We start from the raw sequence: 15,266 nt of genomic DNA, 5'->3' as shown, positions 1-15,266 counted from the left end.
CAGGGTGGGGGTCCCGCTGGGGTGCCTGGCCAGCCTGGATGAGGGGCTGAGGGCCGTTTTCACACAGCCCCCAGCCACCCAAGCTCCCAGTGGAGGCTGGCTGGAAGCAGGTATCTGGGATTTATTTAGCTTCTATAATTGAAACTTTGTTGCCTTTTGCGGAGGCCACAGCAGGGAAGCTTGGCTTCCTCCATCGCTGAGACAACCAAGCCTCCTTCTTGCTCCAGCTTCGTGGCTGCCATCTTGGTTGGGGTACTTTGCATATAGTCTCTCTGATTGGCTGGTGGGCGTGGCTTGGGTGTAGCGAAGGTATGGTCAGTTAGCGTCTTTGTCTTTTATTAGTGTAGATGAGAGCAGATGTTTTTGTCTGTGTGTTCACTGCTGTGTCTCCAGTGGTAAGACAATGCCTGGCATCTAGTAGTTGCCTAACATTTGTCGAATGAACAAATCTGTAACCGTCTGCCTCACCAGTGGGGCCTCACGGTCACAACCTGAGGATATGTTGTTATTGATCCTGGGCGGGGCTGACTGGCTGGCACTACACAGCCTGTGGGTGGCTCCAGCAGGTGCTCTTCACCCATCACACCCTTCACGGCCCTGCTTGGTATTTGTGTGGAATTAAAGTCACAGTAAACATCTCGTCATACTCCCACTTTTGAGGAGAGAGAATACACCAATCTGTAAGTAAAGTGAGACTTTAGAGCGGAACTTAACATTTCCCCGGCTTTATTGGTATTGGCAGGTGATTCACCCTAAAAGCGATGAACAGAGATGCAGACTTCAGGAAGCTTGCAAAGATATTCTCCTTTTCAGAAATCTTGACCAGGTAACGTTGATTTTAAAAATGTTTTTGTCGTTCAGCTTTTTCCTGTTTATCATTTAACTAGTTTTCGGGGTCTTAGCGGCAGCCACGTGAGGCATAAGCTTGAGAGGCGCCTCGCTTCCACATGTTTGTGCTGTGGTGACCGCCGTAACCACGGAGCCGTTCAGATGGCTTTGAGGATTTCTCGGGATGCGGTGACACTCTCCGGGCAGTTCCCTCGGAGACGTGCCGTTTGGTCGTCTAAGAAGGAAATGCTCAGGTTCGCGTGGCCTGGGCTTAGTTTGAAGGTCCCGACTCCCCTTCCAGGGTAATTTCTTCAGAGATACCAGAGAGGCGTTCTCTTCATCAGCGCCAGCGAACCCGCAGGAGTGCACTGCTTCTCAGACTTAGGTGGGCCCTCCTGGGGTTACTTCTCACTGAGACCTCGGGCCGGGGCCACACAGAGTGAGGATCTTCAGGGCCCGAGCGTAGGGATCTCTGCGTGGGCTTCTCTTCCCTGCCTTGTGGCCATAGAGAGCGGGACCGCCTCCTGAAGACAGAGAGCCTTCCATTTTCCTGTATCTTCTCTACTTTGAGGGCCCCACGAATGGCTGAGATGCTCAGCCCACTGGGGAACCCCCGCATATGAAGACACAGGAAGGATGGGATTAGAATTCTGTACCACCCAGCTCCTGCAAATAAGTCTTCTGAAGACACTCCCACACTCCTCCCTGGGAATCTGTGACTGTCAGTCAGAGGAGTCACGCAGCCCTGGGGAAGCACTCTGCTTGCCAGCTGTGTGGTCACCGCAAGCCTTCCTGGTTCGCATCTGTCCGCTTGTACAGCATCAGCACACATGGAGCCGTGGGACTAAAGAGATGCCTTTTGGTGATACTCAGTTATTTTAGGTAGCACGGCATGGTCACACTGACCGACAGTAAATCACACGAAATTATTCAGCAATAAAGTTATTTCCTAGCCAGGGGTTCAGTCCACATGCCTCCAAAGAGGACGTCTTTCTTTGAGTCGAAGCTGGTATTCTTCAGTGCCCCCAGCAGTCACTGCTCTCCCTGTCTGACAGAGGCCCGACTCCAACCAAGGCTTTGTTAGAATTTAACAGCACTGTTTTGTGCTTATACTTATTGGTATAGTTACCTTCTGGTTGTGGCAGGTAATATTGGTAGGTAAGTAGTTATATGTGTTGTAAAGAAATGATTGAAGCAGTATTAGCTGTCTGGTAGTAGATCTCATTTATTGAGTTCCTGTTATGTAGTACTTTCCTTAGATTTTTTTTCCTCTAGGCATAAAAAATGGATAAGCTAGGAACAATTAAGCCACTTTATACATATGAAAAAACTGAGGCTCAGAGAGGTGAGGTGATGTGCTTGGCCAGTCAGAGCAGCTCCAAAAGTAACTTCTTCTAACGCCATGCCAGCCCCTTAGATCTGATGATCCTGTTAAATTAGCACCTGTAAGAAGGTGACGTCATATGACTTTACACATCACATAGTGGAGCCATCAAGGCCAGCACAGTCCTGTGGGTGCAGCTGGGAGAACGGGGCACCACGACTTAGATGCCTGTTTTTGCTTAAATTAACACTTAGCAAGTGTGCTGTGTACGTGGGGGCACAAAGCTGAGGGGTCACAGGAGAGCACTCGTTTCAGACCGCCCTTCAGTTCTGCTTGAAGAGGGGATGGTCTGATTTGGGGGCCTCACTCCATAATCACCAGCTGAATAAGCATCGTCACCCCCCGCCCCCCCACAAGTGTAACGGCTGTCTTTTCTCCCGCGCGCCTGCAGGAGCAGCTGTCTGAAATCCTCGATGCCATGTTTGAAAAGATAGTGAAAGCTGATGAGCATGTCATTGACCAAGGAGATGACGGAGACAACTTCTATGTCATAGAACGGTAGGCGATGGGCTTTGCAGTGGTGCGGCTGCACCTACTGACTGAGGACAATGCTGCCCCCTGTGCTTGTTCCGCTCAGAGAGGACGGAGGCAGAACTAGCTCCCCAAGCGTGCCCACCTCTGTCCACAGCCTCCCTCCCTCTCCTGCTGCCCGGAGTCCTCAGTGCATCCAGCTTGGGTGGCCACTGTGTACAGTAGAAAGTCTCCTTTACAGTAAGGCAAATGTGCTTCTTTATTTTATTTATTTTTATTATTATTTTTAACCCTCACCCAAGGATAATTTTCCATTGATTTTTAGAGAGTGGAAGAGAGGGACAGACAGACAGAAACCTCTATGTGAGAGAAACACATCGATTGGTTGCCTCCTGTACGAGTTCCGACTAGGGCCCAAGCCAGGGAGGAGCCTGCAACCAGGGTACGTGCCCTTTGACTGGAATTGAACCCGGGGCCCTTTGGTCTGCAGGCCGATGCTCTACCCACTGAGCCAAACCAGCGAGGGCGGCAGGATGTGCTTTTTAAACATTTTATTTGCCAGTGTTCAAGGAAATTGGTTTCCTGAAGAATAACTGTGATTCTGTGTTACCATCCGTATCTTTCAATCCCAAATTGTGAGCCCCATCTCCAATAGGGGACATGCAGGGGCAGCCAATCGATATTTCTCTCTCATCCATGTTTCTATCTCTATCCCTCTCCCTTCCATCTCTCTCTAAAAAGCAATAAAGAAAAACAAACTTTAAAAAAGAGTGAAGGTCATGTTTAAAAAATAAAAGAAAAAAGCCCTTACCGGTTTGGCTCAGTGGATAGAGCGTCGGCCTGTGGACTCAAGGGTCCCAGGTTTGATTCCGGTCAAGGGCATGCATGTACCTTGGTTGCAGGCACATCCCCAGTAGGGAGTGTGCAGGAGGTGGCTGATCGATGTCATCGATGTTTCTAACTCTCTATCCCTCTCCCTTCCTCTCTATAAAATATCAATAAAATTTATTTTTTAAAAAAAGGTTTCTTACTCGCATAATGAAGCTTTTTAGGGAGAGCAAGGCAAGCCCCCAGGAAGTCCAAAAATGACTCGGAGAAGTGACGGCTTGGAATTTCATGGGGTTAGAGGGAGGGGCTGGGGGAGGGCACTCTTCGGTGGGGCTGGACTTGCGGTCAGGGAGAGGAGGAAGGCAGAGGCAGGGCTTGAGAACGAGACAGGCCAACATCGGAGTGGAGTGGACTGTCACACTCACCTACGCATGCTGTTTTGTTGGGTCACACATTGTTGTGTGGCCTGGTTTTAAGTAGTTTGCCGGGGGATGCAGTAGTGTTCCGTCATCATTTATATTGACTATATAATGTGAACATAGACATGTATTTGAGCTATCCCTGATTGTTAGCAGATTAAATTGTAATTTTTGCTGTCAAAATATTACCTGGTGAGCATTCCTATAATTAAATATTTTTCAGTGTCTTTGATTATATTCTTTAGAATTCTCTCTAGAAATGGAATTGCTATGCCAATAGATCTCTTTAAGCAATTTGCTATATGTTGTTCATTATCTTGCAGAAAATTTGAAACATTTACATTCGCCTCAGTGGTATATTGAGAGAGTATATTTGGTATATTTCTCCAAATGCTTGTCATTTCTGAATATTTTATTTAGCAATTATCAATCAACAGAGAAATTGTATTTGTGGGGATTTTTTGTTTTTGTTTTTGTTTTTTTACTTTAATCAGTTCTACATCCTAGTTTTCAACAGACTGAAAGACAACCCATGCAATCATTTCAGTACCTGCAGGAAAAGCATTTGACAAAATTCAACACCTTTTCTTTTTTAAAAATATATTTTATTGATTTTTTACAGAGAGGAAGGGAGAAGGATAGAGAGTTAGAAACATCGATGAGAGAGAAACATCGACCAGCTGCCTACTGCACACTCCCCACTGGGGATGTGCCTGCAACCAAGGTACATGCCCTTGACCGGAATTGAACCTGGGACCCTTGAGTCCGCAGGCCGACGCTCTATCCACTGAGCCACACTGGTGAGGGCTCAACACCGTTTCTTGATCAAAAACTCTCCACAGCCCAACTGGCATAGCTCAGTGGTTGAGCATCGACCTATGAACCAGGAGGTCACAGTTCGATTCCCGGTCGGGGCACATGCCCAGGTTGTGGGCTCGATCCTCAGTGTGGGGCGTGCAGAAGGCAGCCGATCAATAATTCTCTCTCATCGCTGATGTTTCTATCTCTTTCTCCCTCTCTCTTCTCTGAAATCAATAAAAATACATTTTTAAAGATATATATATTTTTAAAAATCTCCACAACTAAAACAGAAAGGACTTTTCTCCAACCTGATTAAAGGCATTTTTAAAAACCTATAACTGCCGAAACCGGTTTGGCTCAGTGGATGGAGCGTCGGCTTGCGGACTGAAGGGTCCCAGGTTCGATTCCGGTCAAGGGCATGTACCTGGGTTGCGGGCGCATCCCCAGTGGGAGATGTGCAGGAGGCAGCTGATCAGTGTTTCTCTCTCATCGATGTTTCTAGCTTTCTATATCTCTCCCTTTCTCTCTGTGGAAAATCAGTAAAAATATATTAAAAAAAAAAAACACCTATAACTAACATCATGCTTAAAGATAAAAGATTGAGTGTTTTACCTTTAAACAAAAGAGAACAAAACAAGAATGTCTGCTCTCATCACTTCTCCTTCATATTGTATGTAGGTCCTGACCTAGCCAGTGCAATGAGGAAAGGGGAGGGAGGAGGGCAGGTGGGCGGCATGTAGATCGGAAAGGGAACAGAACCCTGTTTACGATGACACGACCCTCTAGACTCTAGAGCAGCTGTGGGCAAACTACGGCCCGCGGGCCGGATGCGGCCGTTTGAAATGAATAAAACTAAAAAAAAAAAAAAAAAGACCGTACTCTTTTATGTAATGATGTTTACTTTGAATTTATATTAGTTCACACAAACACTCCATCCATGCTTTTGTTCCGGCCTCCGGTCCAGTTTAAGAACCCATTGTGGCCCTCGAGTCAAAAAGTTTGCCCACCCCTGCTCTAGAGTGTAGAAGAGAAAGCAGTGCTACCAAAAAAGCTACCAGTTGAGTTTAGCAAGGTCAGAGACTACAAAGTCCAAATGCAAAGATCTGTTGGGAATCCCCTATTACAATGTTTTCTATCTTACATACCTTCTGTTCATATACTACCTACCATTCTTAAATTTATTGTTAGAATTAGTAAGTGAAATTGTTTGTTATTGTACTTTCAGGGGAACTTACGATATTTTAGTAACAAAAGATGATCACACCCGTGCTGTTGGTCAGTATGACAACCGTGGAAGTTTTGGAGAACTCGCTCTGATGTACAACACCCCACGGGCTGCTACCATCGTGGCCACTTCCGAGGGCGCCCTGTGGGCGCTGGTGAGTAGAGAGAGGTTCCCTGCGTGGCCCAGCGTGGATCCCTCTGCTCCGGGGTTTCTGTCCTTGGTGTTGGTGCTCCCTGCGTCTTGTGGCCAGTTGTCTGGGAGACGATGTGGAAGGCCTGGTACCAATATATTCTCCATTTCTCCAAAGGGCTTTGTCAGCAAACCGTTTACTCCAAGCCACAGGGCAGTGACGGGGCTGATGCCCTCACAGTCCTGTCAGCTCTTGTCACATTTTCTGTTGATTTTTTTGAGACAAGTAGAAGGAGAGCGGGGACAGCTTTCTGTACTGGAGACAGCCTAGCAAAGGGAGCCATTGGATGCTCTGCCCGCAGCATTTCGCATCTCTAGCTCCAGCACTAACTTTTCTCTCTGTTCAGCCATCTACTTGTGCATTGGCCCATGCCAATGTCCAATAGATTTAGATGACTAGAAGGCTGACGGCCATATTTGGGGAAAGAGAACTTTCCTAAAATGTCTTAGGCACAGCACAGCTGTGATCCTGTCCTTTATTGTGCATGACCTACCTTCCTTCAAAATATATAACTCTCTCCCTTTTTAAAAAAAATACATATTTTATTGATTCAGAGAGAAGGGGGGAAGAGGGAGAGAGAGAGAGATCATGGATGAGAGAGAATCATTAGCGGCCTCCCGCATGCCCCAGTGGGGATCGAGCCCGAAACCCGGGCCTGTGCCCTGACCAGGAATCGAACCATGGCCTCCTGGTTCATAGGTCGACGCTCAACCACGGAGCCCCGCCGGCCGGGCCTCTCTTCCTTCTTAACGAAACATTCTCTTGTACACATTTCATATTTCACTTTTAAAACATTGGCTTCTATAATTTGTTTCTATTTACCTTGCAAGCAGAATTAAATGTATACCCTAGAATTATCAACATATTTCCTCAAATGAAATAGTTTTTTGAAAACACATTTTAAAGTATTAATAGAGCACTTCACTGTGACTTAAGAAAATAAGAATGTCCCGAGAGATGATGATAGAATGGCTTCAGAATTGATCACACACTTTGGACTCAGTGGTTGGGAAACTCAGGATGGATCCATAAGGAATGCGGGGAAGTGAACTCTGTTATAAAATGCACTGGTGTTGCCCTGGCTGGTGTAGCTCAGTGGGTTGGGGGGAGCATCGTCCTATACAGCGAAAGGTGGCAGGTTCAATTCCCAGTCAGGCACATACCCAGGTTTTCAGTTTGATCCCTGATCCGGGTGAGTATGGGCGGTAACCGACTTCTCTCTCTCTCTTTCTCTCCCCCACCCCCCTTCCTTCCTTCCTTTCTAAAATCAATAAAAACATATCCTTGGGTGAAGATTTAAATAATTTAGTAAATAAAATAAAATGCATTGATGCTGACTGCGGGTCCAGGCCGATGTGGAATAACCCTATTCCTCAATATTCTTATCTCTTAAACTAAAAACCTCTACATGTCACACAACCAACAAGCAGGGAGATCCTGGAGGTGGAAGGAGAAGGCGCTGGCTGGGTCTCAGCTCTTCAGGGAGGACTTGAGGACGGCCGGGCGGTAGGAACGCCCTCACGCGCTCGCAGGCGCAGGAGGGCAGCGGTTCTGTCTCTCTTGATCCTCAGGGTTATTTGCTTAACTCTGAGCGCGTTGCCTGAGGGAGCGGCCACTGCACAGGGGTGTGTGTGTGTGTGTGTGTGTGTGTGTGTGTGTGTGTGTGTGTCCCCACCTTTGGAGGGCCCTGGAAGCTGGTGGATGTGTGGCAGGAAGGGCCTTGCACAGCATGGAGTTCTGGGAAGTGTGAAAGCAGGCGTGGAAGGGGTGGGACCTGAATGAAGTCGCTTAGAAGGTATCAGCTGTTTCTTCTTCAGCTGGAATAGCTTGCTGTTGCCATTGTAGTGATCGCTAACAGTCCATTGTCGATAGATTCTTAAGGATGTTGTTCTTTTGGACATGCCTACTCAAACACAAGGAAGGGAACTTTTTAATTCCTATTTTCCAGAACAGCCTGGATTGTTCTCTTTCCACAGCACTCTTGGTCTAGTTTGGCCCAGAAAACATGTAGAAACTGAATTCTAAAGATAATGGAGTAATATTCCAAAGTATAAAAGTAACATTTTAAATGATATATTTCTAACCTTGGACTTCAAAAAAGTAGTGGCATGTAATGCAGCCATTATAGCAAGCAGACCGCTAACGAAAATGGGGCGGACCCTGGCAGAGTGCTGGTGAGCAGGCACTATTTGTACAGCAGTTGAGGGAGGTGGGGGCCTGCATGGTCACAGGAGGCCTGTAGGATGCAGTAGGTGACGTCTATAAGGCAGAGCAAACATAGCAAGGGATCGGGCGTGGACTTTGGTACTTAATGAAACAGGAGTAAAATAGCAAACCTACAGCTTCACGTGCCTTTAGCTTCTTGCTGTTTTTCACCCTGCCAGCCTTTGGGATGTCCTTACTGTGTCCTCCCCAACCCCAATGTGTTTTCCACGCCTGGCAGCCTGAGGTAGAAGAAAACTACCATGAACCTAGGTACACGTAACCGTGTGACCATTTAGAAGCCTAAAACGCATCAATCAGCATTCTCCTGGCTGCATGTCCCTCCTCGCGTCTCCGAGAGGTGCCTGGCTATGGCTCTGGTTAAGTCTCCCAAGTATGAATCCATGACTTAGTGGGTAAGGTACCTTTCACATGCCTGCCTTCCATCCTGAATTTCCTCCCCTGTCTCTATTTAAATTCTACCCCTCCTACAAATTTATAACTATCTGTTTTGTATTGTCTCCTCATTGAGATTGTAAAGTCCTTGAGGGCAAAAGCCACCTGATTGTTGTATCTCCTTTTTCTTAGGCGCATCCGTTCACATTGAGCAGCGACAGGCTGGGAGCTCACAGATGTTGGGGAGTTTCCACTTTATATTCTGTTTCTGACCCATAGGTGGCGCCTGTAGCAAGCAACAAGTGCGACCTCTTTCTGGCTCAGGCTACAGCTTTTTCTCAGATTGAAGTGTCTGCCTTAGTACCTTTCATAGTCCGGATATTGGCTGTGGCCCGGTTAGTGAAAGCAGAGGTGTCCTCTTCCACCAGCATTTACCAGGATTTCCATATTCTTTCTTGTAGGACCGGGGGACTTTTAGAAGAATCATAGTGAAGAACAATGCACAGAAACGGAAGATGTTCGAATCATTTCTTGAGTCTGTGCCCCTCCTTAAATCACTAGAGGTAAGGTTCATTGACTGTGACTCTCTTCATGGGGGCTCAGAGCCGCTGTTAACGGTCCTGTTGTGGAGATTTCCAAAGCTCTTGTCATCCTGTGTGCAGATATCCTGTGACTTTCAGTTGAGGTCTGTTCCTTGTAACGTGTGCGTATTGTTCCAGGCGTCGGAGCGAATGAAGATTGTGGATGTGATAGGAGAGAAGGCCTATAAGGACGGAGAACGCATCATCGCGCAGGTGAGGCCGAGTCACCGCGGCAGCGCTGTCCGCTCGCGTCTGGAGGCTCGGGTTGCACGTGCTGGGCCCGCTTGCTGCAGCTCCTCTGTTGCCCTGGAGGTGCCTCTTGCTGGCATGCCCGCCGCGGCCTTCACCACCTGTCCTTGGCTTCTGGGATGGGTTCTCCCGGATTGTCATTTTCTTTTCCCTCTAAACTTCATTTGTGGCCGCCAAAACCTGGGGAAGGTCGGAAAGCTGTGCCCTTCACCTTCTCCCATATCTGCTTGCCTACCTCTCCCCTCCTTCCAGCCTGTGCACTAACCTCACCTTCTCAGTGAGGCTCTGTCGGTCCTGTAGCCATCTCCTCCGTCGCCCTCCACAGTCCCTGCTCCCCTTTTTCCTGTAGCACTTTCCGCCTCCCAACACAACAGCATAATTTACCGATTACTGTGTTGATTGTTTACAGTTCATGCCACCAGACTCTAAGTTGCACAAGGGCAGGGATATTCGCTTTGTCCACTGATGTAGCTCACATTCCTGGACTAGAACAGTGTCTGGCACGGAGTGAGCCCGTAATTATTTGTTGAATGACCTGAATGACTAGTTCAGTGAAGTGGGTTAAAGTCAAAACAAGCCAAAGAAAAGCCTGAGGCTCGAAGGGAGACATTAGGCCACATCAAAACACCTTCCTCGCCACAACGAGGCCCCCACCAGATCCACGCTGTCCGAGGCTGCGTTTGGTCAGTTACACTGGGGCTCCGTGACCCAGGGTGGCCAGGAGTCGCCCAGATGTTGCCTGGAGCAGCCTCGGCTGCTGGTCCCTTGTCACAGGCTTCAGTAGTGAGCCGGCACGAGCAGTGAGGAAGCCGGTGCTCTGTGCAGGGAGCCTGGGCACCGTCGTGGAGGAAGCTGGGACTGTTCCCTGCCGGGAAATGTGTGTCAGTTACATCGGACTGATGTCCCGTCATCAGGATTCTCTCATTTTGGTCTGGATTTTTAGCCATTGATTGACTTGTAGGTTGGAAAAGAAATCAAATCAGAGCTCAGGCAATAACAAATGGCCGACTTCTGTGCCCCTCTTCAGTGCTTATGTTCCTGACCTCCTTTCCGTTTCAGGGTGAAAAGGCTGATAGCTTTTACATTATAGAGTCTGGTGAAGTGAGCATCTTGATTAAAAGCAAGGTGAGTTGACGTGTGACGATGCAAGTTATTCCAGGGAAGACCCAGATGCCAGTGGTACGCACAGAAAGCAGCTGTTTGCTTTACATAATGTGAAGTGTGGTCAGTGTGCCAACACCCTCATTGGTAGGTAAGGTGTGTGACCGACAGAGACCCCGGTTCAGGCCTGTCCAGTGGTGGGGACTCAGCGTATTTCTTCTTGTCCCTGTTGCCTTTGTCTTTGCTGTGTAATCAACGATGTGAGAAACATTGCCCTATAAATCCATAGAAATAAACATCCTCATGGAAGATGGGTGGGATTATACAGTTAAGAAGTACATGTAGGTGTTGGACATGCAGAGAGCTTCCTTTGTGGAGCCCTGGGCGGGGACGTCTCCAGGACGATCGTTATCCTGGCTGTTTGATGGGCAGGGAGACCTAGAGACCCAGGACTGTAGGAGGGAGAGTGATCTCACCATAAATACACCATCACCAGATGTCCCTGTTCCCATTGTTTTGAAGAATATAGAATTTGTTCACGTAGTGAGTCATACCTAATACTAGCAGCCTAGTAGGAAGCCTCTGGAGAACATCTTCATTAAACGCTCAGAACGGAGAAAGAAAGAAAGAAAATTACGAGGATTGCTTAGCAGATGGCTTGATTGCTAACTTAAAACAGACCTGCTGTTTCCCATGTCCTTCACTCACAGTGCGGGCTGCTGACCATGTCTGCATTTCTCAGGTGTTCACTGCCACACACCGTGTGGGACAGCAGCACTGTGGCCCTGGGGACTCGCGAACTTGTCGGGAATGCAGGGTCTTGGGCTCTGTCCCAGCCTACGGAGCAGCATCTGCACTGTCACAGACCCGAGGGCTCTGCTCTTGGTGTGACCGTGCAGCAAGTGCTGTTCCAGGAAAGAGACAGGGCACGCATATCTGTACTCCCAGAGACTGCTACGGACACAGGAGGGAGCGTGGGCGTGAACGGGGCAGGTTGACAGAAGAGCAAACAGGTCAGGGCAGGAGTGTGGAAAGATGGTCAAGCCGTGTAAGCTCGTGTGGCACTTTTATTTTTCTAAATAAACCCTCAAAAAACATCTATCTACCCATAACATAAAGTTTCTCTTAGAGATTTGAGACTAATTCTTACTAAAAATTCTAAACAATTATTTATTTATTTATTTATTTTTTTAAATATATTTTATTGATTTTTTACAGAGAGAAAGGGAGAGAGATAGAGAGTTAGAAACATCGATGAGAAAGAAACATCGATCAGCTGCCTCCTGCACACCCCCAACTGGGGTTGTGCCTGCAACCCAGGTACATGCCCTTGACCGGAATCGAACCTGGGACCTTTCAGTCCGCAGGTCGACGCTCTATCCACTGAGCCAAACCGGTTTTCGGCTAAATAATTATTTACTTGAACAAGTTATTGCTTAGTTCAGCAGAGGAATTTGTTTCTTTAAAAAAGGAAACTCTAGATATTATGTACATATAGTACATTATTCATTCTTTTCAGTAACCTGATAAGCATGGATTACAACCTGCTTGATTTCTTAATACAGAGTTAATCCACCGAATTTTAAGGTCAGACATTATTTTAAAAAATATTTAGTTACTTAATTCTTCTTTAAAAAAACTTGAGATGGGACCACTAACTTAAGAAGTAGGCAATACCAAAAAGAAAGTTGGCACTGCACAGTGTGTCCTGGAAAGTCATGGCCTCCACTCAAAAGCTGCAGCCCAGGACGGGGCCCTCTCCCTGAGAAAAGCGTGGCGTTTAGAGAGAACTGGTAAGACGCTCTTTCCCCCCGTGCCAGGGAAGCCAGCATCTAGCAAACCAAGAGGATTCATATATGATTATAAAATATACTCATATTAATATGTTAATATGTTAATGCATATTAACATTATAATAGTAGCATATATTATTATATAATATACTATAATGGTGTGCTATATATAATTAGTTATATATAATTGTAACATCGTATGTTGTACACAACATGCTGACTATGTTAGAACTGCTCACAGCACAGTCATGTGAAGCATATAATAATAATATATGTAAACGTCCAAAAGGAAACGGCCTGTGGCTTACCTCCTGCTGTTCAGCTACTACCCGAGAGGATGGGACTCAGGAGGCCCCAGGTGAAAGCCAAGCCACTGACGCGGCCCATGCAGTTCCCCTGGTGCAGCTGGGGTCCCGGCAAAGTGCATTTCTCAGTAATTTGTTGCTCTAGTAAGGGGGGGATTAAGTGTGTGCAACTGGACACGCCCACGTGATTCTGGAGTCAGCGGGCCGTGCTTTCTTCCTGCTCCAGACTAAAGTAAACAAGGAGGGTGGCAACCAGGAGGTGGAGATTGCCCGCTGCCATAAGGGACAGTACTTTGGGGAGCTTGCCCTGGTGACCAACAAGCCCAGAGCGGCTTCTGCTTATGCTGTGGGAGACGTCAAATGCTTAGGTAAGAAACTCCTTATACATTAATACTTCTTTTCTTGCATGCAGTGCTTTTTTCTCATCAGCCAGCCTCGGCTTATATCCGGGTCTGGCATCTAGGCTGGGGCAGTTTAGTGTGACCAACCAGAAATGAGTGACTGTTTTCTCACCAACATTTCTCGGCACTGACATCGCCTGTGGACAAGACAGGCTGCCCCTCAGAGGCTGGGGATGGACCAGAGTGTGAAGAGAAAGCGGGCGTCCAGGGCTGTGGGGCGGAGAGCAACAGCTGCCGGGCTCCGCAAAGTCTCAAACCCCGATGCCACCGCCCTGCTGTGCTCCCGTAGAAGTGCCCCTTCTTTTCCCAAGTGCTTAGTGCCCCCGTCTAATCCCGTCACGTGAATGTATGTGTGGAAGAAGCGGTTTGCAGGGAGGAAATGGCTTTGAGTCGTTGGTCTGGAATTCATTATCTCTCTCCTCTCTCTCACAATGTAGTTATGGATGTCCAAGCGTTCGAGAGGCTGCTGGGGCCCTGCATGGACATCATGAAGAGGAACATCTCCCACTACGAGGAGCAGCTGGTGAAGATGTTTGGCTCCAGCCTGGATCTCAGCGATCCTGGGCAGTAGGTGTGCCGCCCCGCAGCCTTCTCAGCGTGACACCGAGACCTCCCGTCAGCCACAGGACACACACAGCAGACGCGACAGAACTGCTGCTGCCGTGGCTGTGGCCACGGGTGTTTAGGAAACATGGAAGTCAGCACTAAAGGAGGGTAGAGGTCCAACCCCCACCTCCACTTTGCTCTGAAAGCCTATTGTTAGACTTGTGATGAGTATTCCAGCCCAGTTTCACATCTTTGGTTCCAAACGGCATGTCTCTCCAACAATTAAGTGCCTGATACAAAGTCCAAAGTGTAACGTCTCCCTTTCCTCTCCTGCTGCTGCTGTTGCTCTAGGAAGTTAGCACAGGTCTGCGCAGCCTGTGGCATAACTGTCCGCAGCCTCGCCCGGCCCTTCTCAAGGGAGGAACACTGCAGCCTTCCATCTCGTGTGTCCTTTGAGGAGTCCACGTGTGTTCACAATTGTAGCCTTTGGTTTTACAGTGGGAAATGCTGGCAGTAAGACGGAGGCCTGTGGTCCTGTGGCATTGTTCTGTCTGCGGAGAGCTGCACACGTAACAGCTGCCTCCCAACTCGCAGTGATGCTTAGGGGACGGCCCTGCCCGGGCCCAGCGGGTCAGCACCGAGCACGCTGACTGGTCCTTGGGGCCCATGTTAGAGCAGGACCTTTGGGTTTGGTACTTTCTTCAGGTAGAAGAACGGGAAGGTTTTCTGGGTTGGGGAGGAGGAGTTCTTTTAGGTTTTGTTTTGTTTAATCTCTGTGCAGTTTGCATGAATAAATTGCTATCCGTTTATAAGGAGCCGGGGCCTGGAGGTGCCATCACTTTATCTGACCCATCACTTTCCTGGATAATTCCTGCCACCCCAGTTGCCAGGTGCCTCTCCTGGCTCGGCAGGGTGCCAGCAAGAGGTGGTACTGCAAAGAGCCTTGCTTTCTGCTCCAGCACCACCTAGCTTCGCTGTTGAACCATCCGTTTTTAAACTCTTTAAAAGAAGCAGCAGCTATTTTTTGAAATTAAAACGATATTTCTCTATTTAGGAATTCCCCTTGGATACATTCATATATATCAGTTTGTCAGCTGACTCAGGCTTTTATTCTAAAGACCAACTCTTTGTTAGTTTTCAAAACTCGGCATCATTTTCAATTTTGTAGAATTACTGCGAGGGCCTTTCTAATTAAGATATTAGGATATTTGGGGTTCCAGTTGATCCCAAAGGAAGGTAATTTAGCTTGTATTTTAAAACTTTTAATCATATCAGGTAGAATTCTGATGAATTATCCTAATTAACTAGATATATTTCAGAATGAAATTTTTTCTTCAGAATGGCTTAAAAACAGATGTTAGAAGCGATCCTAAGAGCAGTGTGAAATTTGCATTGTAGCCAAGTTTATATTAAATCAAGAGGCCCTTTCCAATACGATTTTTTTAGAACTTGTATAACTCAGTAAGTCCCTAGGAGGTGACATGCTGGGGCTTCGTTGTCCCTGCTGTGGACGCTGACTGAGCCACGTGAGCCACGTGAGCCACGC

At 47.6% G+C, this 15,266-nt stretch overlaps 2 protein-coding genes across 4 annotated transcripts in view; both read left to right on the top strand.

The window, feature by feature from the left end:
• PRKAR2A (protein kinase cAMP-dependent type II regulatory subunit alpha) overlaps positions 1–14,536 on the top strand; it is a 25,313-nt gene extending 10,777 nt beyond the window's left edge. The window contains exons 3-10 of one of the 3 annotated variants that reach the window (XM_015568332.1): positions 743–826; positions 2,604–2,710; positions 5,957–6,110; positions 9,206–9,307; positions 9,464–9,538; positions 10,634–10,699; positions 13,000–13,141; positions 13,612–14,536. In XM_015568332.1, coding sequence (XP_015423818.1) covers positions 743–826; positions 2,604–2,710; positions 5,957–6,110; positions 9,206–9,307; positions 9,464–9,538; positions 10,634–10,699; positions 13,000–13,141; positions 13,612–13,745 — 864 coding nt within the window. In that variant the 3' untranslated portion in view covers positions 13,746–14,536. Of the gene's footprint in view, positions 1–742; positions 827–2,603; positions 2,711–5,956; positions 6,111–9,205; positions 9,308–9,406; positions 9,539–10,633; positions 10,700–12,999; positions 13,142–13,611 lie in introns of all 3 variants that reach the window. The other 2 variants (XM_015568331.1, XM_015568333.1) reach the window with 2 other exon arrangements.
• Positions 9,348–15,266, top strand: part of IP6K2 (inositol hexakisphosphate kinase 2) — a 32,273-nt gene continuing 26,354 nt past the window's right edge. The window contains exon 1 of the mRNA XM_015568330.1: positions 9,348–9,354. The gene's annotated coding sequence lies outside the window, so the exon portion shown is untranslated. The remainder of the gene's footprint in view (positions 9,355–15,266) is intronic.

The sequence above is a fragment of the Myotis davidii genome, unplaced genomic scaffold (genome assembly GCF_000327345.1).
Source record: "Myotis davidii unplaced genomic scaffold, ASM32734v1 scaffold663, whole genome shotgun sequence".
Classification (NCBI taxonomy): domain Eukaryota; kingdom Metazoa; phylum Chordata; class Mammalia; order Chiroptera; family Vespertilionidae; genus Myotis; species Myotis davidii.
The sequence above is the reverse complement of the archived record's forward strand: the minus strand, read 5'-3'. Positions and strand labels throughout refer to the sequence as shown.